Source organism: Sesamum indicum, linkage group LG1 (assembly GCF_000512975.1).
Source record: "Sesamum indicum cultivar Zhongzhi No. 13 linkage group LG1, S_indicum_v1.0, whole genome shotgun sequence".
Classification (NCBI taxonomy): domain Eukaryota; kingdom Viridiplantae; phylum Streptophyta; class Magnoliopsida; order Lamiales; family Pedaliaceae; genus Sesamum; species Sesamum indicum.
In genome coordinates this window covers 18179253-18200038 of record NC_026145.1, presented here as the reverse complement: position 1 = coordinate 18200038, position 20786 = coordinate 18179253, and the positions used below count along the sequence as shown (strand labels likewise).

The window sequence follows — 20786 nt, the reverse complement described above, 5'->3', positions numbered from 1 at the left end:
TTGATTATCTTGTTCTTATGATTGCTTTCTCTCCATGTTATTTGATCCCTCAAACCCTCCTGCACCCCTGGCAACTCCATTAGTAGTATATAGACTTAGTTGAGGTTGTAAAAGGATTGGGCAATGTTAGGAAGCAATTGTAGTTAGGAAGGTAATTGCATGACACAAGATTTACATATGTCCATGATTGCTGGCCCTCAATGTGATGTTTGGGCAAGCTCCACACAGGCAACATATGTTTCTGCAAAACTTATTGTGATTACTTTGAAGAATAAACATTTTAGCTGAATTGTTTGAGACACGTCTACACGCCCATGTCGTTGTAAATTGCAGCGAGTTATCTCTCTATACGATAAGTTTACTGTTCAGTTTCCTACTTGTATACCAACTTATTCAACATGCAAAGACTGAAATGTTACTTGCTGGAAACAATTAAATAAATTCCTAGAGTATTTTGAGTATGGTTAGGATGGATGAAGTACGCATTAAATGGAGAGTTATTAATAGTTAGCTGGTGAGAATGGAACCCATAATTGAGAATTTGATAGGCAAGACCGTGTTTGGTCGGTGGGGATCAAAGTTTCAAATTACAACAAATTGTAATTGTAATTACACAAGTCACAAACCAAGAACAATAAGTACGATGCCTCGTTCCCATCTGGGACTGGGACTGTTTTCACTTTTCAAGTCCTAAATGGCAGTTGGGGCGGGTTTGGTACAAAAGTTAGCGGGCCCCAGGTGGTGCCAATAAAATGAAACCCGGTCGGGTCCAAGGCAAGTCCTGGGTTTTGTACCATATCTATCCCCGAATCCTATTTTTAAATAATTATATATATATATATACTTATATACAATACTAGTTATTAGAAATTATGGTATTAAATGTAAATTTTTAAATAATGTTGTACATATCCAACTCTATATAAAAAAATACAAAAACTAAAATTAGTTAAATATATTTTTCATATTATATAATTCAAAAATTGTACCTCATTCCAAATGTGACCCGTCAAAATCAATACCAAACTCGTCCCAAATAGAGTGAGTCCGAGTTGAGGTCCTGATTTTTCGGGCCCAATTATCATCCATAGTACAAACCCGCCCGTTGCCATCCTAATTAGGTTTTTTTAATGCTTTTGACTCGACTACCATCATCTTTAATTTTTTTTAATATTTTTATATATACTTATATAAAATGCATTTATACATGTACAAAAGAATATGTGTACATTTTATTTATACCTATAAATAATACAAAAACTTAATATTTTTATGAATTAAAATAATGAGATAAAATATTCTATAGATTTTTTAATATATATATATATAATACATATGTTAAAATCCTAAAACATACACATAATTTATTAGAAAGATATAACCTTTCGATAATGTTGTTTTTATCATATTTACTTAGTACTATTTTGTAAAATTATAAATTAAAAATGTGATGGATTTACCAAGCCCAACCCGTTGAATCCCCAAACCCGGAAATTTGTTGAAGGGTCGGGTCTCGAAATTTGACAAATCCATCCCACATTGTGAATCCGTACTCATAAATCTTGAATAGTGAATTCTTAGGAAATATGAAAAGCACCAAAAATAGGAAAAAGGCAATTGCGACATATTCACAATTTCAAAATTTACGGCCACTACAATTCCTAGTCCACTTGTATGTATTTCGTTTATGAGAGCTGAGCAAATCTGACCAACCAAATAAAAGACGACCATTAGAGCTAAATTTAGAATATAATCACACTGCGTTATTGATTTAATTTTAATTTAAAATTTTAAAAAATCATAAAAAATTGAACCGCACTGCTAAATATATAATTAATTTTTTAAATTATATATACAATAATGAATTATCTAGAAGAATATCATATTCAAGTTGAATTATATAATTTCAAAATTCATATGTATCAAAGATGCACATTACAAAGCTCATTTTTGTGAAATTTATATTTGGACTTAATGTTTAATTTTTTAAGTCCATTCAAGTTTTAAGCCTATATAATGATTGTCTTAATTCATTTTTTCTCCCCCTTTTCCTCTCTTCTCTTTTCTCTATTACCATTTTTTTTTTTTTTTTTACTGTCAAATCTTTTAGCTCTGTTTTTCCTAAAATCGACCGTTAACATTTATTAGATTAAGTGTTTACTTGTTGGATAAATATATATGATCTTATATTTAATCCATTTAAAGTTGTGGAGAGTGTTGGTTTATGGTGTATAAATATTGATTTTTCTTTCTTACTATATACAAACACTTATTTCATTTATTAGTCTCAATGTCTTATTTTGTTACAAATATTAAAATGACCTGCATCGCACCTCTAATTTTGATTTTAAAAATGGCAATTAAAAAAATTATTTATAAAATTGTTAATGATAATTTAATTTGAAAATAAATTTAAAACAATCGAAATTGCACAGTGAGCACTCCAGAGACCACATTGTTATGTATGTACTCAAATTCTCCCAAAAAAAAAAAAAAAAAGAAAGAAAGAAAGAAAGAAGAAAAGGAAAAAATCAAATAAAGTGTTGCAACAAACATGTCATAAACCCTATTACCTTGGCAGATATTAATTATTTTGTGCTAGTTTGGTGTGCGGGGTGCAGAGATGAGCGAGTATTTGTAAAGTGAGTGTACGGTCGCCAATTATAATTAATAATGATGATGAGTATTGTTAGTATATGAGACCCAGTCTGGTGACGCGTCCCAAAATCATAATCATCACCCTATTTTCTTTCTTCATCTCTCAATTTCTATCATAACCATTTCTTTTTCTTCTTTTCTCTTACAAACATCCATTTTTCCACCTACCTTCAAATCTCTCTCTCTCTCTCTTTATTACAAAAAAATAATCCAACTAAAACTGAGTAGCCTTTCAAATTTTATTTTACAAAAAATTTAAATTTAATTTATCATATTTAACAAATAAATCGAATTTTAAGTAGTTTAATTTCTTTCCAAAAAAATATTTACTCAACTTCTTGACTTGGTCCATAAAAAACCTGAGGGAAAAAGAAAAAAAAAAGACAAAGTGCATTTACATCAAGTTCTGTGTGGAAACCCCACACGTCTAAAAAGTAGAAACGCCTACCAGAGGAACATCATCATCAGTAATGAACATATATCTATCTACCAGTGAGAAATGAAAATCGTCCTAATTAACTTTGTCTCTTCTGTTGGGAAATTCATATGAAATTCACCACTTTTACTTTTTCCTTCATATCCTCTAAAATTATAAATACACATTTTTTAAAATATTTATAATTTTAAAAAAAATATTTAAATACTAAAAAAATACTTATAATAAATGGACGCAAGTGGTGATATAATTATTGAATGCTGTCCACTTTAATGCATGTGTTTTATTATAGTTTATTGGCCCAAAAGGTGTTGCAGCAACTTCTTGTCCTTTTGTGGGAAAATTGTGACATTTGTATTATTACATTTCATTTACTTCAAATCGAATTCGGTCACTTCATTCCACATTAATTATATCAAAATTTTGATTAGAGATTATTAATTAATTTTAAAGTAATATAATAAGACTGTTCTTATCCAAAAATAAATATATTATGATATAAATTCAATGAGAATTAAAATCGAACAATTGAGCTTGTAAAATTAATTGCATAGAGAGTAGAGAGAGAAGAATTAATTGTCCCATCATTAAGTAGACAAGGCGTAATTATTTATATTTTTAATTTTCAAGAGATAATAAGGACGCATTAATTAAAATGATAGATACGAATAGTTGTTTGAAAATATGGAAGACACATGGGTTTATCAATAAACGCGTAATTATGAATTCCTAAACCCTAGCTAATCCATTCATTAACTATAATTATAATGTTGCTCATTTGAATATTCCATCAAACGAGAAATGTCAAATGAAAGAGAAAGAATGTATAAAAAAGTAGTACCAATCTTCAACTGAAATTTGGGAGAGAGTAATGGTATTGGAGTTTGTCCTTTTGGGAGCACAATTAGCCATTATTTTGCTAACTAATTAATTAATTAGCCCTACACTTATCAAACAAACTGTGACAACCCACCCCGCATCTTTTGATTCAGAAATAATAATTACAAGTTGATTTAGATGAGGAGTGTATAAATTGGGAGTGGTTGAGTACACTACATTCCATATAATTAATTATACATGCGATATGATTATTTATATATGCGATATCATCTTATTTAGTATTATGTCTGTCATTAATTTATTATTTGATTACAATAAAGTAGAATGTGAATTATAATTATCATTTATGAAATAAGCCTACCCTACCTATTCATAACCCATCTCCAATATCTCACGACGTGTGATGCATCAACAACAATTTCTATTTGCTTTTCGGCAATAAATTATGGATTATTTCAAATTAACTGTAAATTTGAATTGGGAAATTTTCATGGAGTAGAGTTAAATCACAAGTAACTTCACGGACAGTGCTTTAATAATTTCACCATCAACTTCTTAATCCACCTCCTTCATTCAAATTGATTGTCCAAAATTATGTAATTTATGTTGATTCAATATTTTGATTTTCAACATTTTGTATTCATTTATGAAAAGAATAAATAAATATAGTTGTTTTTGTAATTGATAGACATGGGAAGGGCCAATTCCCTTTTTGTCAGATTGATGAATGAAAAAGAAACATATATTAAAGTATGAGAAACAAAGAATTAACCACAAAAATAATCCCATAAAATATACCTATCTTGATTCGTGCCCCTCATGCTCCGTCTTTTCATTATCCTACGTCATCAACATGACGTCAGCTTCATTGGTCTCTCACCCCTCTCATACTCCTCCAAAATAAACACGTCAAGGGCAGAGCTATCAACGCGGAACCGAGTGAGAAGCTTCTTGGAACCTTGCCTTGGTTTTTCCTTGACTTTCTTACCATTTTTTCTCCAATTACATGGAAACTTCTATTCCTTCATCACTTTCTTTCTGTCCTGAATCCCAACTATTACCATCATCTTCTCCCTTCAATTTCCTTTGAATTATGTCTTGTACTATGAAATTATCCGATATGGATGGACAACATACGTCCTCCAACAAACAAAAATTTATATACAAATGTAAAAAGTAAAAGTTTTGGACCCACAATATTTACAAACGACTTTTTATAAATATGAAAGGGTCTTCTAACGAATATTTGACTTGATCTCGATTTTTTGAATATCACGTATATATTTATTTTGTTTACATTGTGTATACTCATAAGATATGATTATATTGTACTTATGTATGTACTTACAAAATTTAAGTATATTATTTTGTGACTTAATAATAAAGTAAATTATAGAAGTAAAGAGTAATTTTTAAGAGTAAATTGAAGCCCATACATAAATTTATAAATAATTACATGGTTTTCAATGATTTTGGCAGATATGGTAATTAAAATTTGCTCTAAAAGTGACTGACGAATCAAAATTTAAGCCCATTCTTTAACCTTAGAACAGACTACCTTAGTCCTCTTTGGCAAAAAAGCAACGTTAAAAATTTTAATCTTAACCTCAACCTTAGATATTCCGTTAACAACCAACCAACTTATTCTATTTTTGGAAATAACTTAAATAAATAAGAGAGCAAAAACAGTATATATATATATATATATGTATTTTTTTTTATATAAAAAAAAAAAAAGGAAAAATGTGTACAAGTGAGATAGCCACACAACGCACATCACACCCACCCTGTGCCTGTGGTGGGAGTGTAGGCCAATTGATTGAAAGAGTCAGCAATTGGATTTGGATCTCTCTTCTGATAATTCTGTCATCACTATTTTATGGAAATTTAATTAAAAATAAAATAAAAATTCCAAGTGCCTTTCCTCGGTCAAAACTCTCCTCTTTTTCCACATCTTTCCTTCTTTATATCATATCCCTCTCCCTTTCCTTTCCTCACCCATTCATCACTAACACATACAAAAATTTCACAATCTATCTATCTTCCCAGTTCCCACCCTCCTCATTTCCAAATCCCATATTCAGCTTTTCTGACTCTTGATCAACTTCAATCTTTTCAAAGATTTTCATGCTCCCTTCTGCTTGTTTGTTTGTGTGAATTCCTCCTGATTCATAGTTTGTTCTTCTCTGTGTCTATCATGATCTTGATTCAAGAAACTTAAAACCCTCCGCATACTGTTTCTCTTGATAGAAATTTCACAGTCGAAACAAAACCAGCAATCTTTTTCTTCTTTTCTGGAAATTTAAAATGGAAAAGCTTGCAAGTTTGGACAGGAAGAGTGTCATCAGTGTGCTAACCCAAGGGAAGGAGCTTGCAAATGAGCTGAAGAAACAGCTTCACCCCACCGCCACCTCAAACGAGGCTTGTGATTCTTTATTGGAGAACATACTTTCTTCTTATGAAAATGCATTGAGGCTGCTGAATTGCATGGCCCTACTTGGAAATGGTGGTGACCCTTCACAAATTGGTGTCAGCAATTTCTTGGGTTCAGCTTATTCAATTGAGGGTAGTCCCAGGAGTGAAGTGTCTGAGCACAGCTCTAAGGATCATCAACCCCACAGAGTGGTTTCCAAGAAAAGGTAACCTTTCTTTTTTCTCTCTTTTTTTTTTTTTTGCCTTCTTTGGCCCTGGATCATTTTGTTCTTTTTTTGGGGTTTTGCGTTTGGATTAATGTTGAAGTTGATGTGATATGTTCTAACTCTTCCTCGTGGGGTATTTGCAGAAAGACATTGCCAAGATGGAGTGAACAAGTGAGGGTGTGCTCTGAGACAGGGTCTGAAGGTCAACTTGATGATGGGTATAATTGGAGGAAATATGGGCAGAAAGATATTTTAGGGGCCAATCATCCAAGGTGAGAGGAATAAATTTGATTGTTTCTCAGTATGTGGAATTTATTTTCTTGAGTCATTGTTTCTTGGACTATAATTAACTTTAGCAATTTGCTTGTTGAGTAATATGGAGATTGAAGCTTTTCCGGGCTGGAATTGGACAGGGGTGTTGTCATATATTGAAGTTAAATTTTGGTGTTTTGACTTCGAGTTTGAGAATGTATTCCAAAGATGAAGTCACTTTGGACATGTTCTGTCTTCTACTCTTCTGACTTCTCATTCAATATAGCACTCACTCACCTGTTTCCCATCTTCATTTTCATCAATACATTTAAAATCTTTGTACTATAATATGTCAAGTTGTTGAGATATAAAATTACCACTTGCTTTATATCATGTGAGAATAGGGATTGATTTTTGGACTGATCTACCAAAAAATAGCCAACGAAGACGACTAACGATGAATGATGCATAGTACTTGCCTAACCACTTGCTTTCCACGAGTAGTTCAACGTATGAATGATGCATAAAAAATTCCGGTTACAGTTGAAAAAACATAGTAGAAGTTCTAAGGAATTTCAAAACCTTACTCTGGATAGATAGAAGGTTATGTTGATTTCTGATAAAGGGTGTTGAATGGAAATAACAGGGCATATTATCGATGCACTCATCGGAAGACACAAGGATGCTTGGCCACTAAACAAGTGCAACGAGCAGACGAGGACCCTTCAATCTTTGAGGTCATTTACAGCGGAAAACACAGTTGCATTCAAGAGAGACTAAAACAGAAGAAAGAAAATCTCATCATACAAAACAAAGAAGAAGAAAGCCAAAGACATTCACAACAGATGTTGATGCTCAGCACTGAACCAACTCTTAAAGTCGAAACTCAAGAATTGGATACTGAGGAGGGGAGCTTTCCTTACTTTTCCTTCCCTTCCACCCCAATTGACTCAGAAAATGTGGAACCTCAACTCTTCCCCGAGTCTACCAACTTCATCGGGACGAGTTACACACCTCCGTTTCTGTCCCCAGCAACATCTGAGTCCTATTTCTCATTTTCACCATGCCCAGTGAACGATTTTGGGATCGTTCACAGTTTGCAAAGTTCAGAATCAGATTTTGCTGAAATAATCTCGAACCCAACTCCAGCTACGAGCTTCCCATTTGAAGACTTGGATTTCTTGATTGATCAAGTGGATTTTGGTTCTCATTTCCTCGACGCCAATGATTGCTTATAGCAATCTCACATGTTACTGACTCAGACAAATGTGAAAAAAGGCAGTATATAGATGGCTATTTACCGGCAAATGGTCCTAGCCAGCATCAAAGGGCTTATAAAATTGTTCATAGCAATATTGAGTAGATCCCTGGGGTATGCAGAGCTTGAACCCCCCACTGTAGATGCTGACCAAGTGAAATAGCCTTAAACTAGGTAGAGTTGTAGTAATCTGTAATCATGCAGCCTGTGGTTTTTTCTTTTTTATTCTTTCCTAGTTGGCTTGCCAGCCCTGTAATGGGATAATTAGTCTGGTTGTCCATTTCTACCTTTTGGTTGCTGTTGTATGATATATTTTATGTTTGAATCAATTTTGTCTTAATTGAAATAAAACCAATTTGTAGTTGATAATTTACGTTAGCTTTTATCAACTGTATGTGATCTTAACATTTCTCAACTCACCATTTGATAGTGCGAGATCAGTCCAACTTCTGCGATGGCACAACAGATATCAACCCTGTGACGTGTTGGGCCTCTGTGCTTGGTGCTTGCCCGAGAATTCACGTTTCCTCATAACAGTAATATAGTTTATATAGTTTATGACATTCGCAAAGTCATCCATTAAAAGCTCGTTCGAGTTTGATTCTTTAAACATAACAACCGCGAGATTCGAACAATAACTAACTGAATCACCTGACTTGATTCGCCTGCACCCCTACTCAAGTAATCCACTTGCTCAATTGATCATGACAGGAATTAACGTGTATACACTCAGATGATGTTACCCAACCTCTTGGCGCAGAGGAGGCTATCTTCTATTATCTTTTCAGCATCACATTTGAACTGGAATCCCAAATCCTCCAGCTTTCTTGAACCCCAGCTAGTTTCTCTCCTCGTATCTTCAATGAACCTGCTTGACACCATCTCTCTAAGTTATTCTGAAAAAGATAATGCAACATTTCTTCTGCATGTCATGTCGTATAATCTGAGTCATTTTTAGGAGGTCTCAAGACTCCATAATCACAACTATCCATGTGATGGTATACACTTAGAATGACCATAAATAGATGATAGTGATTGTTCAACTTCTTAGTTTTGAAACATCCTAAGAATTATATGTTAAAATTTAAATAAATACTTCGTACTGAAACAACAATCACTATCAATCCAGAACGATCATTGTTAAATTATTAAGAAATACGATAAACATAAATGAGTAAGCATACTTGAATCCATAGCCGTAGGGAACTCAATGGAATCGTGTCAATAGCCTTCCAGATCAACACGGTTTCACAAAGTTTCTTTTAGTTTCTTTTCTCTTTGATTTCTCTTTGATAATGGGATGTCAGAAGATATAATGGAGTCTCGTACCATGCGATCTGGAGACCATGACACTCATATATATAATAACAGATATTTCAGTTTCAACCCATCACTAAAACTGAAATTATCATTAGTCTCTACACATTAAAAGACCATATCCTATCAGATACATTAAGACCTAAATTACTAAAACCTTATTTGATCACTTTATTGAGCCTAAACTTCGACAGTCCATAATACATAATTATTTTACATATAAGTCCAACGTTGGATTAATGATCCAATATTATTATATTAATAAATTCAATAATCTACCACATGGGCTATATGTACAAACCTTATAATTATGTATTATTTTGACCTCAGCTTTGTTGTCATCCTTAATGTATTTATAAATCAATCCGGTCCATCAATCATATCAAAAAAGAGGATCAAAACGATCTTTATTACATTTATCGTAACTCGACCCACCAATGGTCACAACTTTAATACAACTGAATGACATGAATCATGATGTAGATGCATAGCATGAAAATTTCTTGTAATGTGATCTAAAACACGCCTATTTCCAACTGGTCCTCCTTAAACTTTAGTGAGATCAATTCATAATAGAATTAGAGTGCAAAAATATAACTTTAAGGCCCATCTCTGCATAAAATGACCTTTTATAACCATAAATTGAATGACAAATACGCCTTTAACATGAGCATTTAAAATTACAAACTCCCACATAAACTGTATATACTGAAAAACTCAAGCACCTTGAAGTGATATGACACCCATACAAGCAGTGTGCTCATGAAACATTTTTAGGTGGCAATCCTTTAGTAAGCGGATCCGCAATCATGGAATTTGTCTCAATATGCTCTATAGACAATTTTTCACTCTATATTCTTTCTTTCGTAACTAGGAACTTGATGCCTATGTGCTCAAGTGCATGGATTCATTAAAAGAATCAATTGTATCTAAGGAATAAAAATGATCATAAGCAGATAAAGAATCGGAACCAACCAATTTTTGAATCAAGAAATAAGCTAAAGTTTCCACCTCCAAATGAACAAGAATAATCAAATTTGTCCAAATTAAAAATAGAAATCACATTTCGTCCAAAAAGAAGGTATGAAAAATGTGTCATCAAGATTCAAGTAAAATCCGATTTTGAACAATAATCTAAATTCTTCTATTGCCTCTATTTGAACCGTCTTGCCATCACCCACATAGATGTATCTTTCAACATCATTAGGCTTTCGGCAACTCAAACGACCTTGCATAGACACACTGATGTAAGTGGTTGCACCAGAATCTATCCACCATGTGTGTCTAGGCACCGAAGTTGAATTAACCTAACATAAGTCTTTAAACCAAAATATCACAATTATAATATTCAGAATAATGGTACGACAACCTTTAAGATATCGAGTACCTCCATCAATATTCTATCTTTGAACAAAATATTAACTTGTAAATGATATCTATTATATAGTGATTAAATACTAATGATAAGATCATGTCAAACAACAAACCTTTCTTTTGGGCCGATTTGTTATTCACATGCAAAAATGAATAATCATCACGTGTCTACCACCATACATGTACATAAATCCCGTCAAATGTGGACCTTCCTTTGGGCCGATCGATATTAATAAAATTTACATGCACACTTCCTTTTATATTTTTAAAAATGAATTAACTTCAACAAGAGAGATCACTTTGATGACATGTTGTTTCAATTAGTTTACATTAAAATATATACATAACCATTACAAAATTTGAATTTAATAATTACACCGCAAAAACTGCTTCAATTTTTTTTTTGGATCGTCGCCGGCGTGGTGGGACCCTCGCCGGTCGTCTCCGGTAGCTTCCTCCACGTGGGCGATCAATCCAAAAAATCCAAAAACTGAATCTGAATCTAGATATCAAATGTGCATATATACATACATTATTGCATATAAGGATTCCATGAACCATAAATTTAAAATATATATACATACTGACTTTAAATACATACTTTCAAATATGCATACACATCCATACAACAATCACTATCAATCCTAAAATCGATCATGTTGAATCATTAACAAATAAGATAAACATAAATACGGAAGTGTACTTGAATCTATAGCGATAGGGAACTCAATGAAATTGTGTCAACAACATTTCAGATCAACACGGTTTCACAGAGTTTCCTTTAGTTTTTTTTTCTCTTTTTGATTTCTCTTCGATAATGGGATGTCAAAAGATATAATGAAGTCTCATACCGTGTGGACTGGGGACTATGATGCTTATATATATATAATAATAGGTATTTCAGTTGCAAACCATCCAATACAACTGAAATTATCATTAGTCTCTACACATTAAAGCCCACATCCTATCAGATAAGTTAAAACTGAAATTACTGAAACCTTATTTGATCACTTTACTGAGTATAAACTTTGACAGTCCATAATATATAAGCCCAACGTTAGATTAATGATCCAACATTATTGGATTAATAAATCCAACATTATATATATGCTCAACCCATGCTGTTGTTCTGAAATGGTAACCAATTGAAGAAACAAAACTGGAAAGAATCTTACTCATTGGGGATGCTTATATTTTGGGGGCATTTCTGGATCAGTGAAGCAATGTCTACTGATTTCAGGAATGCACTGGCACAGAGAAACCTCCCATTGATGTGTGAATTCTCCATGGAGAAGATGTGTGCTTCAGTCACATCTTGGATGTGTGCAATGGGCACTTTTGCTAGCAAATCCTCCAAAACCCTCAGAACTTTGTACCTCGATCCATCATTTGTGGCTTGTGATATAAGGACTCCCATGCTCTCAGCCATGGAGGATTGAATTGTGTCACCTCCCACAAGCCCACAAGCAAGGCTCACCACTTCTATGCCCTTCCCATTGTAACTCAACACTTCTTTCTCAGCCACCGTCTTTGAATTTACATAATCCTAATAACATCACAACAGAAACATTCAAATCATAAAACTTGATGCACACAAGAATCAAGAACTCTTTCTCGTCCCACTGAAAACATTACAAATGACTCTTTGATTTTGAAAATTTATACCGATATCTCTCTATAATCCCCCCGCGGGATCATTTAGTACTTCAAGGGTGTTGGTATGTGTGAAAATGGAGGTGATTCAAGATTCAAAGAGAGATTCGAAACATACGGAGATAATCTCATAGGAGAGATTGAGAGGGGTCCAACAAGTTTCATCCATGAAATCCTTATAGCCAGAACCATCTTCTTGTAAGGGGGAAGCTGCCACCACAGAAGCAGTGTAAATCAGTTTCTTCACTGTATTTGATCTCATGCAGCTCTCCATTATGATCTTAACCCCACCCATAGCCGCCTCACTAGTATTCTTGTACTGCATTTTAAGATGGAGAATACAATTTACAATCATTACTCCTTCACACAATCCTAATTATGTAAATAATTATACTAAAAGTCCCATGTAAGTAGTTTTCATGTTCTTGCTGCCTTGCCAGTATCACCAACTCTAGACAAATAATAAAGTTCAAAGCTCCACCAAAAAGAGCATCTTCCAACAAATAATATAATTCTCTCTTATAAATTACTTGCATGTAGGATGTATAGAATGATGCCCCTTTTATAAATGTAGAAATCATCTACCGTTTTAGTGTGAATTAATGAATAATAATGTGATGAGTTATAAAAGATAGTGGGAATAAATGGGTTGTAAGTGGATATAATATGATGTAGTGGGAAGACGGAACATAATTGAAGAGAAATTCTTACAAACGTTATGGGCATAACTTCCATCACCACCACTAATTAACCTCAACATCAATGGATGGAATATAAAAAGACATATGTTATAATGTAAATATTAAAAGGCATTAAAAATCAGTATATATACTAACACCAACAAAGAGTGGTGTGCAATTAAAACGTAAAAAACTCCAAACACAAACCTGAGAGTTGTGTGCATAGTGTTGCAAGGGTGTTGCCATATGGACCACAAATTCACAACCCTCAATCGCAGCTCCAAACTCATGGGCACGGTATATATCAGCCTCAAACAACTTCAATCTGCTGCCTGCCTGATGATGAAGTTGAAGACCCTGTAGAAGCCCCACCTTTGAGGCATCACCAAGAGTTCTGAGAGTGGCATGAACAGTATAACCCCTCTCCAAAAGTTGCTTCACAAGAAAAGAAGCTAAGTAGCCTGCACCTCCACTCACACACACCTTCACATTCTTATCCATCTTCTTATCTTATTGGTTTATCGATACTGACACTGCTCCTATTTATATACATACATATATATATATATATAATCTCACTGCATGAGCTACTGCACGATATTTTTATTGTCACATCTCTACCTCATGAGCTACTGCACCGTGTCCATTAATTTTTTTTCTGGGCTCTTATTACACAAAGTTAAGCCCTTTTCAACTTTTGTTTAAAGCCCATGAAATGCAATGTCCATGAATGTTGAAGCACATCTAACTCTTGTAGTCCATGAACGAAAGTAAAGCATATAATAAAACAAACTTGTTTCCGGCACAACCATAAGAAACAAAAGTGTTGTCTTCCTCACGCCGACACCTTCTGTAAAAGAAAAATATGTACATATACATCACAATTTTTACCCCACCGACACCTTCTGTAAAAGATAAAAAAATCACCACTTTTTTTTTGTGTGTAGAAAACAATTTTCCCAACGACACCTTCTTTAAAAGAAAAAAGATCAGAATTTTTTTTTTTTTTTGTGTGTGTAAAAAGCAATTTCCCCAGTGTGAGATACACGACTCTCCGCTAGTTAAAATCATATAATTCCACTTTTTATTTATCCAAGAAAGAAAAGTTAGCTCCATTTTGTAGGTTTCCAAAATTTATATTACCTTTATATTTTTGGTTGTTTTATATTATTTTATCCAAGTCTCTCAGTATAAATAAACAACTTTAGATATAATTATGAAATTTATAATTATTATTTATATAGATATAGGTTTTAATTATTCAAAAAAATGAATAAATTTAGTGGGATATATTAATCAACATACTATTATTTACAACACTCATTACTCAATATATTAGTACTTTGAAATCAACCAATAAATTCAAAATAAGTAAAAAAATATATAATATTATTAAAAATAGACTAAATTCTTATATTTATAGAACCCGAACTCATAAATTTTTTATTGTGAAATCTCTACCTCATCACTCAAATTAATCAGGAATAGTTGGTCCCTAAAAAGTGAAAAATAAACTTTTGAATTTGTATATATTGCTATAACATTGTGAAAAGAAATAATAATTAAGAAACAAAATGAATTTAGGTTTGAGGTGTGTTTAAATTAAAGTAATGAAGTAAATGGATTAGGTTGATGAGGTCTTACTCCATCAATAAAGATAAATTCGAGTCTCATAAATATTGAGTGGATATTATATTTTTTTTAACAAAGAATAGTGACCACATCCAAATGACAGTAGTTAGATTAGTTGAATTGAATTTTGAGATGAGCAGCCCACAAGTCAAGCAATGACACCATCCTCGTCTCTCATGAGCTTATATATATATTAAACCTACTACTAAAACATACTCTCTCTCTCTCTCTCTCTCTCTCTCTCTCTTTTTGTTTTCTTTTTTTTTTTAAAAAAAAAATTAAGTAAAAAAAATAGATAATTAAAGTTGATGGATGGTAGTAATGATGGTAATTTACATGTTATTCCATCAAATTTATGTTTGTAACAATTTTCACTTGAATTGCACCAACCCTACCCCCAAACCTCCTACACTCTACTTGTATATATATCATTACTCTAATAACAAATATTCTCCATTTCATCCTTGCTATTAATTAAAATGACTAATGAAAAATTGGATACTATTTAGTCCTCCTAGTCCTAGTGGGGTAACAGTACTGGTCTGCAACTAACCTACTCATTTATCATCATTCATCAGTCAGTGCCCTCTCCTCCCACTTTCATCGTCATTTACATCAATGGGTCCTCTATTATTTACGGGATGACATGACACTCCCTTTTTTCCATATTTATTTCCTCTTAATTCCCCCAATTTGGTTTAATAGTATACACCAGAAACTGTTGGCTGCTATATGAAATCATGCATAATTACCAAAGCAAAACTCAACTTTTGAAACCATATATATTATATATCCAGCTTTTGCAGAGATGAGATGTAAAAAGAGAGAAACATGCATACACGTTATGGATCCATGTACAATATTATAATTTTTTTTTAACAAAGAATAAACTAAAATAAGGGGGAATATTATCGGATCCAATACTGGCTATTGGGTTACATGATTTGATTATGAGGAGAGATTGATATTTTCGCTCAACTATTGGGATGATGGACTCATTCCATCAGCATAGATACATCCAAGAATTACATCAAAAACAAGTGCCAACACAAGATAAAGTTATATGCAAGTGTTACTCTTCCATCTGCCTGCCAATTCAGCTAGTATCTTTGTGGACGAACCATTTACGCTAAGCACTTTTGCAGCAGCATCCTTAAGGTCCCTCATCCGACTCCGAATCTCCTTCCCTTCTTCCCCTTCCACCAAACCTTTCACTGTTTTCGCTATTTCATCTCGTCCCACAAAGCCATTTTCTCCGGCTTTAGGCCTCAAGGCCACTCGCACGTCCTCATGAAGCATCAGGGCGTTCATCCGTTGTTCAGCATACAACGGCCAGGCTATCATCGGCACTCCATTCACTACGCTCTCTAGAATCGAGTTCCATCCACAATGTGTTAGAAATGCACCCGTTGATTCATGGCCGAGTATATGAGCCTGTGGGGCCCATGTGGGCACCACCAGCCCCCTTCCCTTGGTCCTCTCCAAGAACCCATCTGGCAAATAAGCCAGAGGGTCATTAGAACTCTGAATATTAAAATATGTTGCATTGGCTGTTGTGTCGTTTGGACATCTAGCGACCCACAAAAATCTCTGCTCACTCATTTCTAACCCCAATGCGAGCTCAACCATCTCATCATGAGACAAAGTCCCACCACTCCCGAAAGAGACATACAAGACCGAGCCTCTGGGCTGCTCATCCAGCCATTTCAGACAAACGCACGATTCATCGACCTCGGGTTTTGGGCCCGTTTGGATCAAAGGCCCAATGGGATAAACAACTGGCTTTCTGTCTTCCTTTTCTTGCAAAGCTTCAATCGCACCAGGCTCCAGTTCTTTAAAGCTATTCAAGATTATCCCTTCAGCCATCCTGTACCTCTTTGTATGATGAAGAACCCATTTATACGCATCATTCTTCCTATCCTGAAGCGGATCCAGCAAATCCCGGCCGTCGATCGGAGTACAACCCGGAATCAGCAACTTCTCAGCCACCTCCCTATACTCACACGACACCGTTTCGTCCAGCTTGGGCAGGTATAGAAACAGAGACAGAGCCATAGCGGTGGAAGGGAAGAAAATATAAGGAGGGATTTTGAATTCAAGAGCGACTTCAAACCCATCGGTCCCGAAAAGATCGACCACCAAAGCAGCGAGCGGCGTCCTCTCGAGCAGGGACTTAACCGCGTCACGAAGTGACGGCAGGGAACGAGTAACGGTGAGCGAAATACGAGTCTCGATCTTGACGTCGGGCGGCAAGTCGTCGAAGTTGAGGGTGGGGAGGAGAATGTAATCTATGCCGGGGGGGAGGGTGGAAAAGAGGGTATTTTGGGCATTGGAGAGGGGGCCATCAGTGGGCATGATGAGAGTGGTGGAGATACGGTGGTGATGGAGGAGTTTCTTGGCGAATTCAACGATGGGGATAAGGTGACCCATGCCGGGGGAGGGAAGGACGGCGATGTGGGATGGGGACGGGGCGGCGGAGGCGGTTTCCATGGATGAGAAAGTGGGAAAATGGGAGTGTCAAGATTGGATAATTATTGGGAAGAACTTTTGGGGGTGAATGATGAGAGTTGTAAAGTAGTATGGCGTATATATAGGGGGGGTGGGATTATTCAAATTGGGTGGCGCTTTGATATTGGGAGATGGAATTCTAAGATGATTACATCAGTATTGTATCATAGTATCGTATATTAGACATGTCGTTTAGTACGACGACGCACAGCTGTCGAGGGCTTGTTGGTTTGCTTATTTTTAATTTTCAATTTTCAATTTTTAAATAATAATTATAGTATAACTATATTTGTATATATCGTAGTCTAATTAAAAGTATATTAATTTAATATCATAATTAGTAAAAACTGTTATCTAATTAATAAATCCAAATACATACCCTTTTTGACACAGAAAAAAAAAACAAAATTATAATGCATATTTTTTAATTGAAAATTAAAATATAAACAAACACATCCGGTTAGACTTGTCCGAGCAAACAACATGATTTTCCGAACAAATTTAATATATCAAATGTGTATTACATTTAATTCATGTGAGTACATAATTGTGCCCAAACAAATTTTCTTTTCAGATTGAATATTGAATCGAACTTGGTTTAATATTCAAGATAATATTTTTTAAAAACTTAATTTTTGTTTTGATTACGGTTGATTGAACTGAACCAAACATCAATTTTTCTTTAAATGTGAAAAATCACATGTTCCACACTCTTAGGAACCCTAAGTTTTAGTGATGCAAAGACATCAAGGATGAAGTATGGATGAATGGATTCTTGTGTGGGATGTTTAAAAATGAATTGAATATACAATTATTATATATAAATACATGGTTGGGTCAAATTCCAAATACCAATAATAATGGTGCACAAAAAGAAGGTATGTGGAATATTAGTGGTGATTATAAAATATATACCGTAAAAGAATGGTCCAAATACAGTTATCTTATTATTTCTTTTAATATTCCCATATTACCATTCATAATAAAGTGTATTCAGACCACTTTATTCCCTTCCAATTCGGAACGTATGATGTGCATCTCATACTATTTCTTATCCTCATCCACAATTAATTATTGATATTTATATACTTATATATTATAATGCTTGTTGATGATTGGTTGTTTTTCTTTTTTATCTGAAAAACACGTACTAATTAATTACGCCAATAAATGAAAAAATACAATCAAATCAATCATTGATAGTACTATGTGTTTTCCACATGGAAAGGTTCTAGAAGCTGTCCAACACTGTCATTGTTCATATATATATATATATATATGATTGTTATAAGTTGGAATTGTTTTTCCTTGGCGACTGAATCATTGTCAAGGAAAATTTTGATTTAGATGGAGTTGGATATTTCTATATTTTTTGTATAATATTTTAAGTTGTTTGGTGAAACATCTAATAATATAATTCAATAAAGTAATATTAGAGTTTAACACGTTTTTTTTTAAAATAAAATTATTAAGTCCCTTTTATTCTATTTTTATTTTTATAATCTTATTTTACTCAAACACCTATTTAAATTTTATATCTCTAGAATACATATAACTAAATTTAAAATTATTTTCATCTTATCTTCAATTACATTTTATTATATTCATTTTTCATTACTTATTGATGAGAAATTGTGGCCCATGACCCATTCAGGTAGGTCCAGTCTTCAACCCACACATTTTGGATGGTAGCCCACTCACATTCCTCTTCGGCTCTCTTCTAGGCTTAGCCCTATTCATCCATCTCGACTCGCTAATTCAACTTATTGATTACCCAGTTACCCAAAAGAAATCCTAAACCTAATTCCTTCTCGTTTTCACTCTCTTCTCTCCATCTTTCCTTTGTAATCCACATCGTTGTTTTCCCTCCTTTACTTCTTCATTCAACGCCCTAATCTTTCACTGTCATTAATGGCAAACTCTCCATAAATACGTTCTCACTGCTTCTGAAATATTGAATAGATACAACAATATCCTTCTTCCCCCCTTCTCTTAATCTATAAGTGTTCTTTGTGAATTTTATTCTAAGTGGAAATCTTTCTTCTCTTTTATGCGTTTATGTATTTTGAAAATCTGTAAATATTTATTAATATTTTCTTGTTATATTGGTCTGTAATTTTAAATATTTTGCGTAATAGTTGATTAAGGCATTTGGTTTTATTAGGCTCATTACTACTGGTTCCACCCAATACTTATGGAAAAGTCAATGAAATAAGTACATACAGCAAAATTTTAATAAAAAATACTTCATTATTTATATTTCTTAAATAATTATACTTAAATATCGAGTATGTTCAAAATGCTAGTATATGATGTAGATGTCAAATCAATTTAGATTTTGACAGATCAATTTGATGAGCAAACAAAAAGGTTTCCTTTATTCTTCAACTCGATTTGGTATTCGAAAGATAATTCTTTTTGTCGATTTGCTATAGTTTTCTTTTTAAGTGATTTGCTTAATTCCACGTTGCACAAATTCATCATTATATTTGACTTCATTTTAACTTATTTTGATATATTTTGTGGAGATATAAATAGAAAAAAACAAATATATATAAGTATGTGTTAGAGATAGTGTGTATGTTTGGATTTGTTTTTAGAGATAATATAAAATAAGTATGATATGTTTGATATTGTTTAGTGGGAGACAAAAACTACTACTCATTGTTAAATCATGTCTCTTTTATATATATGTGTAAGTATGTATATAATTTTTTTAATTGTAGAGTTTATAATTACTGTAAACTTATTTTGATCAAAAACAAATACGGCACTGTTTCAAACATTTCAAAATACCACCAAAATTTTTAAAATAATCAAGACAAATATTGTACATATTTTAACCCATTTCAAAAATGAATCAAAAATAAAACCAAACACTATGCGTACTTTCCAATAAGAGATCCCACGCATTCTTGCAATAGAAACTTCGATCCGATGTGGCATAGGCGTACTGCATTCAATTGTTCGAACGTGTGTGACGTCAATGCTTACGTCAATATTATCTCATGGTCTTGCTGTTGAAGCCGTGAAAGTACTTTTTCTTAATGGGCGGAAACAGGCCCAAATTTTCCTCTATTTGGATTCTGTCCAGACCAATAAGTACGGGCCAGACATGAGTTGCCTACTTGTATTAGATGGCCTACTTTGAGGCCCACAGAGGATTGAAGCAAAGCCCATTTCATATATGCATGCAGTGCTGGGATTATGAATCAAATACAGAAATCGAGAGCTTAGAGAGAGAAAGTAAGAGAGAGAGTAAGAGAGAAAAGATAAATTGGAAGGAAAAATGATACGCAGAAATTGGAGTCTTCTCACCGCCCCCGCTGCCATTCTCGCCGGAATAGTCGGAACTGTCGTCGTCTCCGACCTCCTATTCGTTGAAAACGTATTATATACTTTTTTCTGTTTATTTTCTGGTTTTGCCTCATTTCTTTTTATTGATTGAATCATTGTTCTCTGTTGAATTTATGCTCGATGCATTCAGGTTAGGTTTCTGTTATTTTATGGAGTGTTTTTTTTTTTTTTTTGGGCGGGGG

At 33.7% G+C, this 20786-nt stretch overlaps 3 protein-coding genes and 1 long non-coding RNA gene across 4 annotated transcripts in view; 2 read left to right on the top strand and 2 right to left on the bottom strand.

The window, feature by feature from the left end:
• LOC105173493 (probable WRKY transcription factor 41) lies at positions 5919 to 8452 on the top strand. The gene is made up of 3 exons (XM_011095253.2): positions 5919 to 6573; positions 6717 to 6845; positions 7472 to 8452. The coding sequence occupies exons 1-3, from the start codon at positions 6242 to 6244 to the stop codon at positions 8061 to 8063; spliced, it is 1053 nt and encodes a 350-aa protein (XP_011093555.1). The 5' UTR covers positions 5919 to 6241; the 3' UTR covers positions 8064 to 8452.
• Positions 8590 to 14010, bottom strand: LOC105173484 (anthocyanidin reductase ((2S)-flavan-3-ol-forming)). Its single transcript, XM_011095240.2, has 4 exons — positions 13315 to 14010; positions 12546 to 12746; positions 11950 to 12320; positions 8590 to 8951 (listed from the first exon to the last, which is right to left on the bottom strand). The coding sequence occupies exons 1-4, from the start codon at positions 13606 to 13608 to the stop codon at positions 8813 to 8815; spliced, it is 1005 nt and encodes a 334-aa protein (XP_011093542.1). The 5' UTR covers positions 13609 to 14010; the 3' UTR covers positions 8590 to 8812.
• On the bottom strand, positions 15554 to 17315 carry LOC105173474 (hydroquinone glucosyltransferase). The gene has a single exon (XM_011095228.2). The coding sequence runs from the start codon at positions 17227 to 17229 to the stop codon at positions 15799 to 15801; it is 1431 nt and encodes a 476-aa protein (XP_011093530.1). The 5' UTR covers positions 17230 to 17315; the 3' UTR covers positions 15554 to 15798.
• The window catches only part of LOC105173462, a 1432-nt gene continuing 996 nt past the window's right edge, over positions 20351 to 20786 (top strand). The window contains exon 1 of the long non-coding RNA XR_848747.2: positions 20351 to 20635. This is a non-coding gene — a long non-coding RNA (uncharacterized LOC105173462). The remainder of the gene's footprint in view (positions 20636 to 20786) is intronic.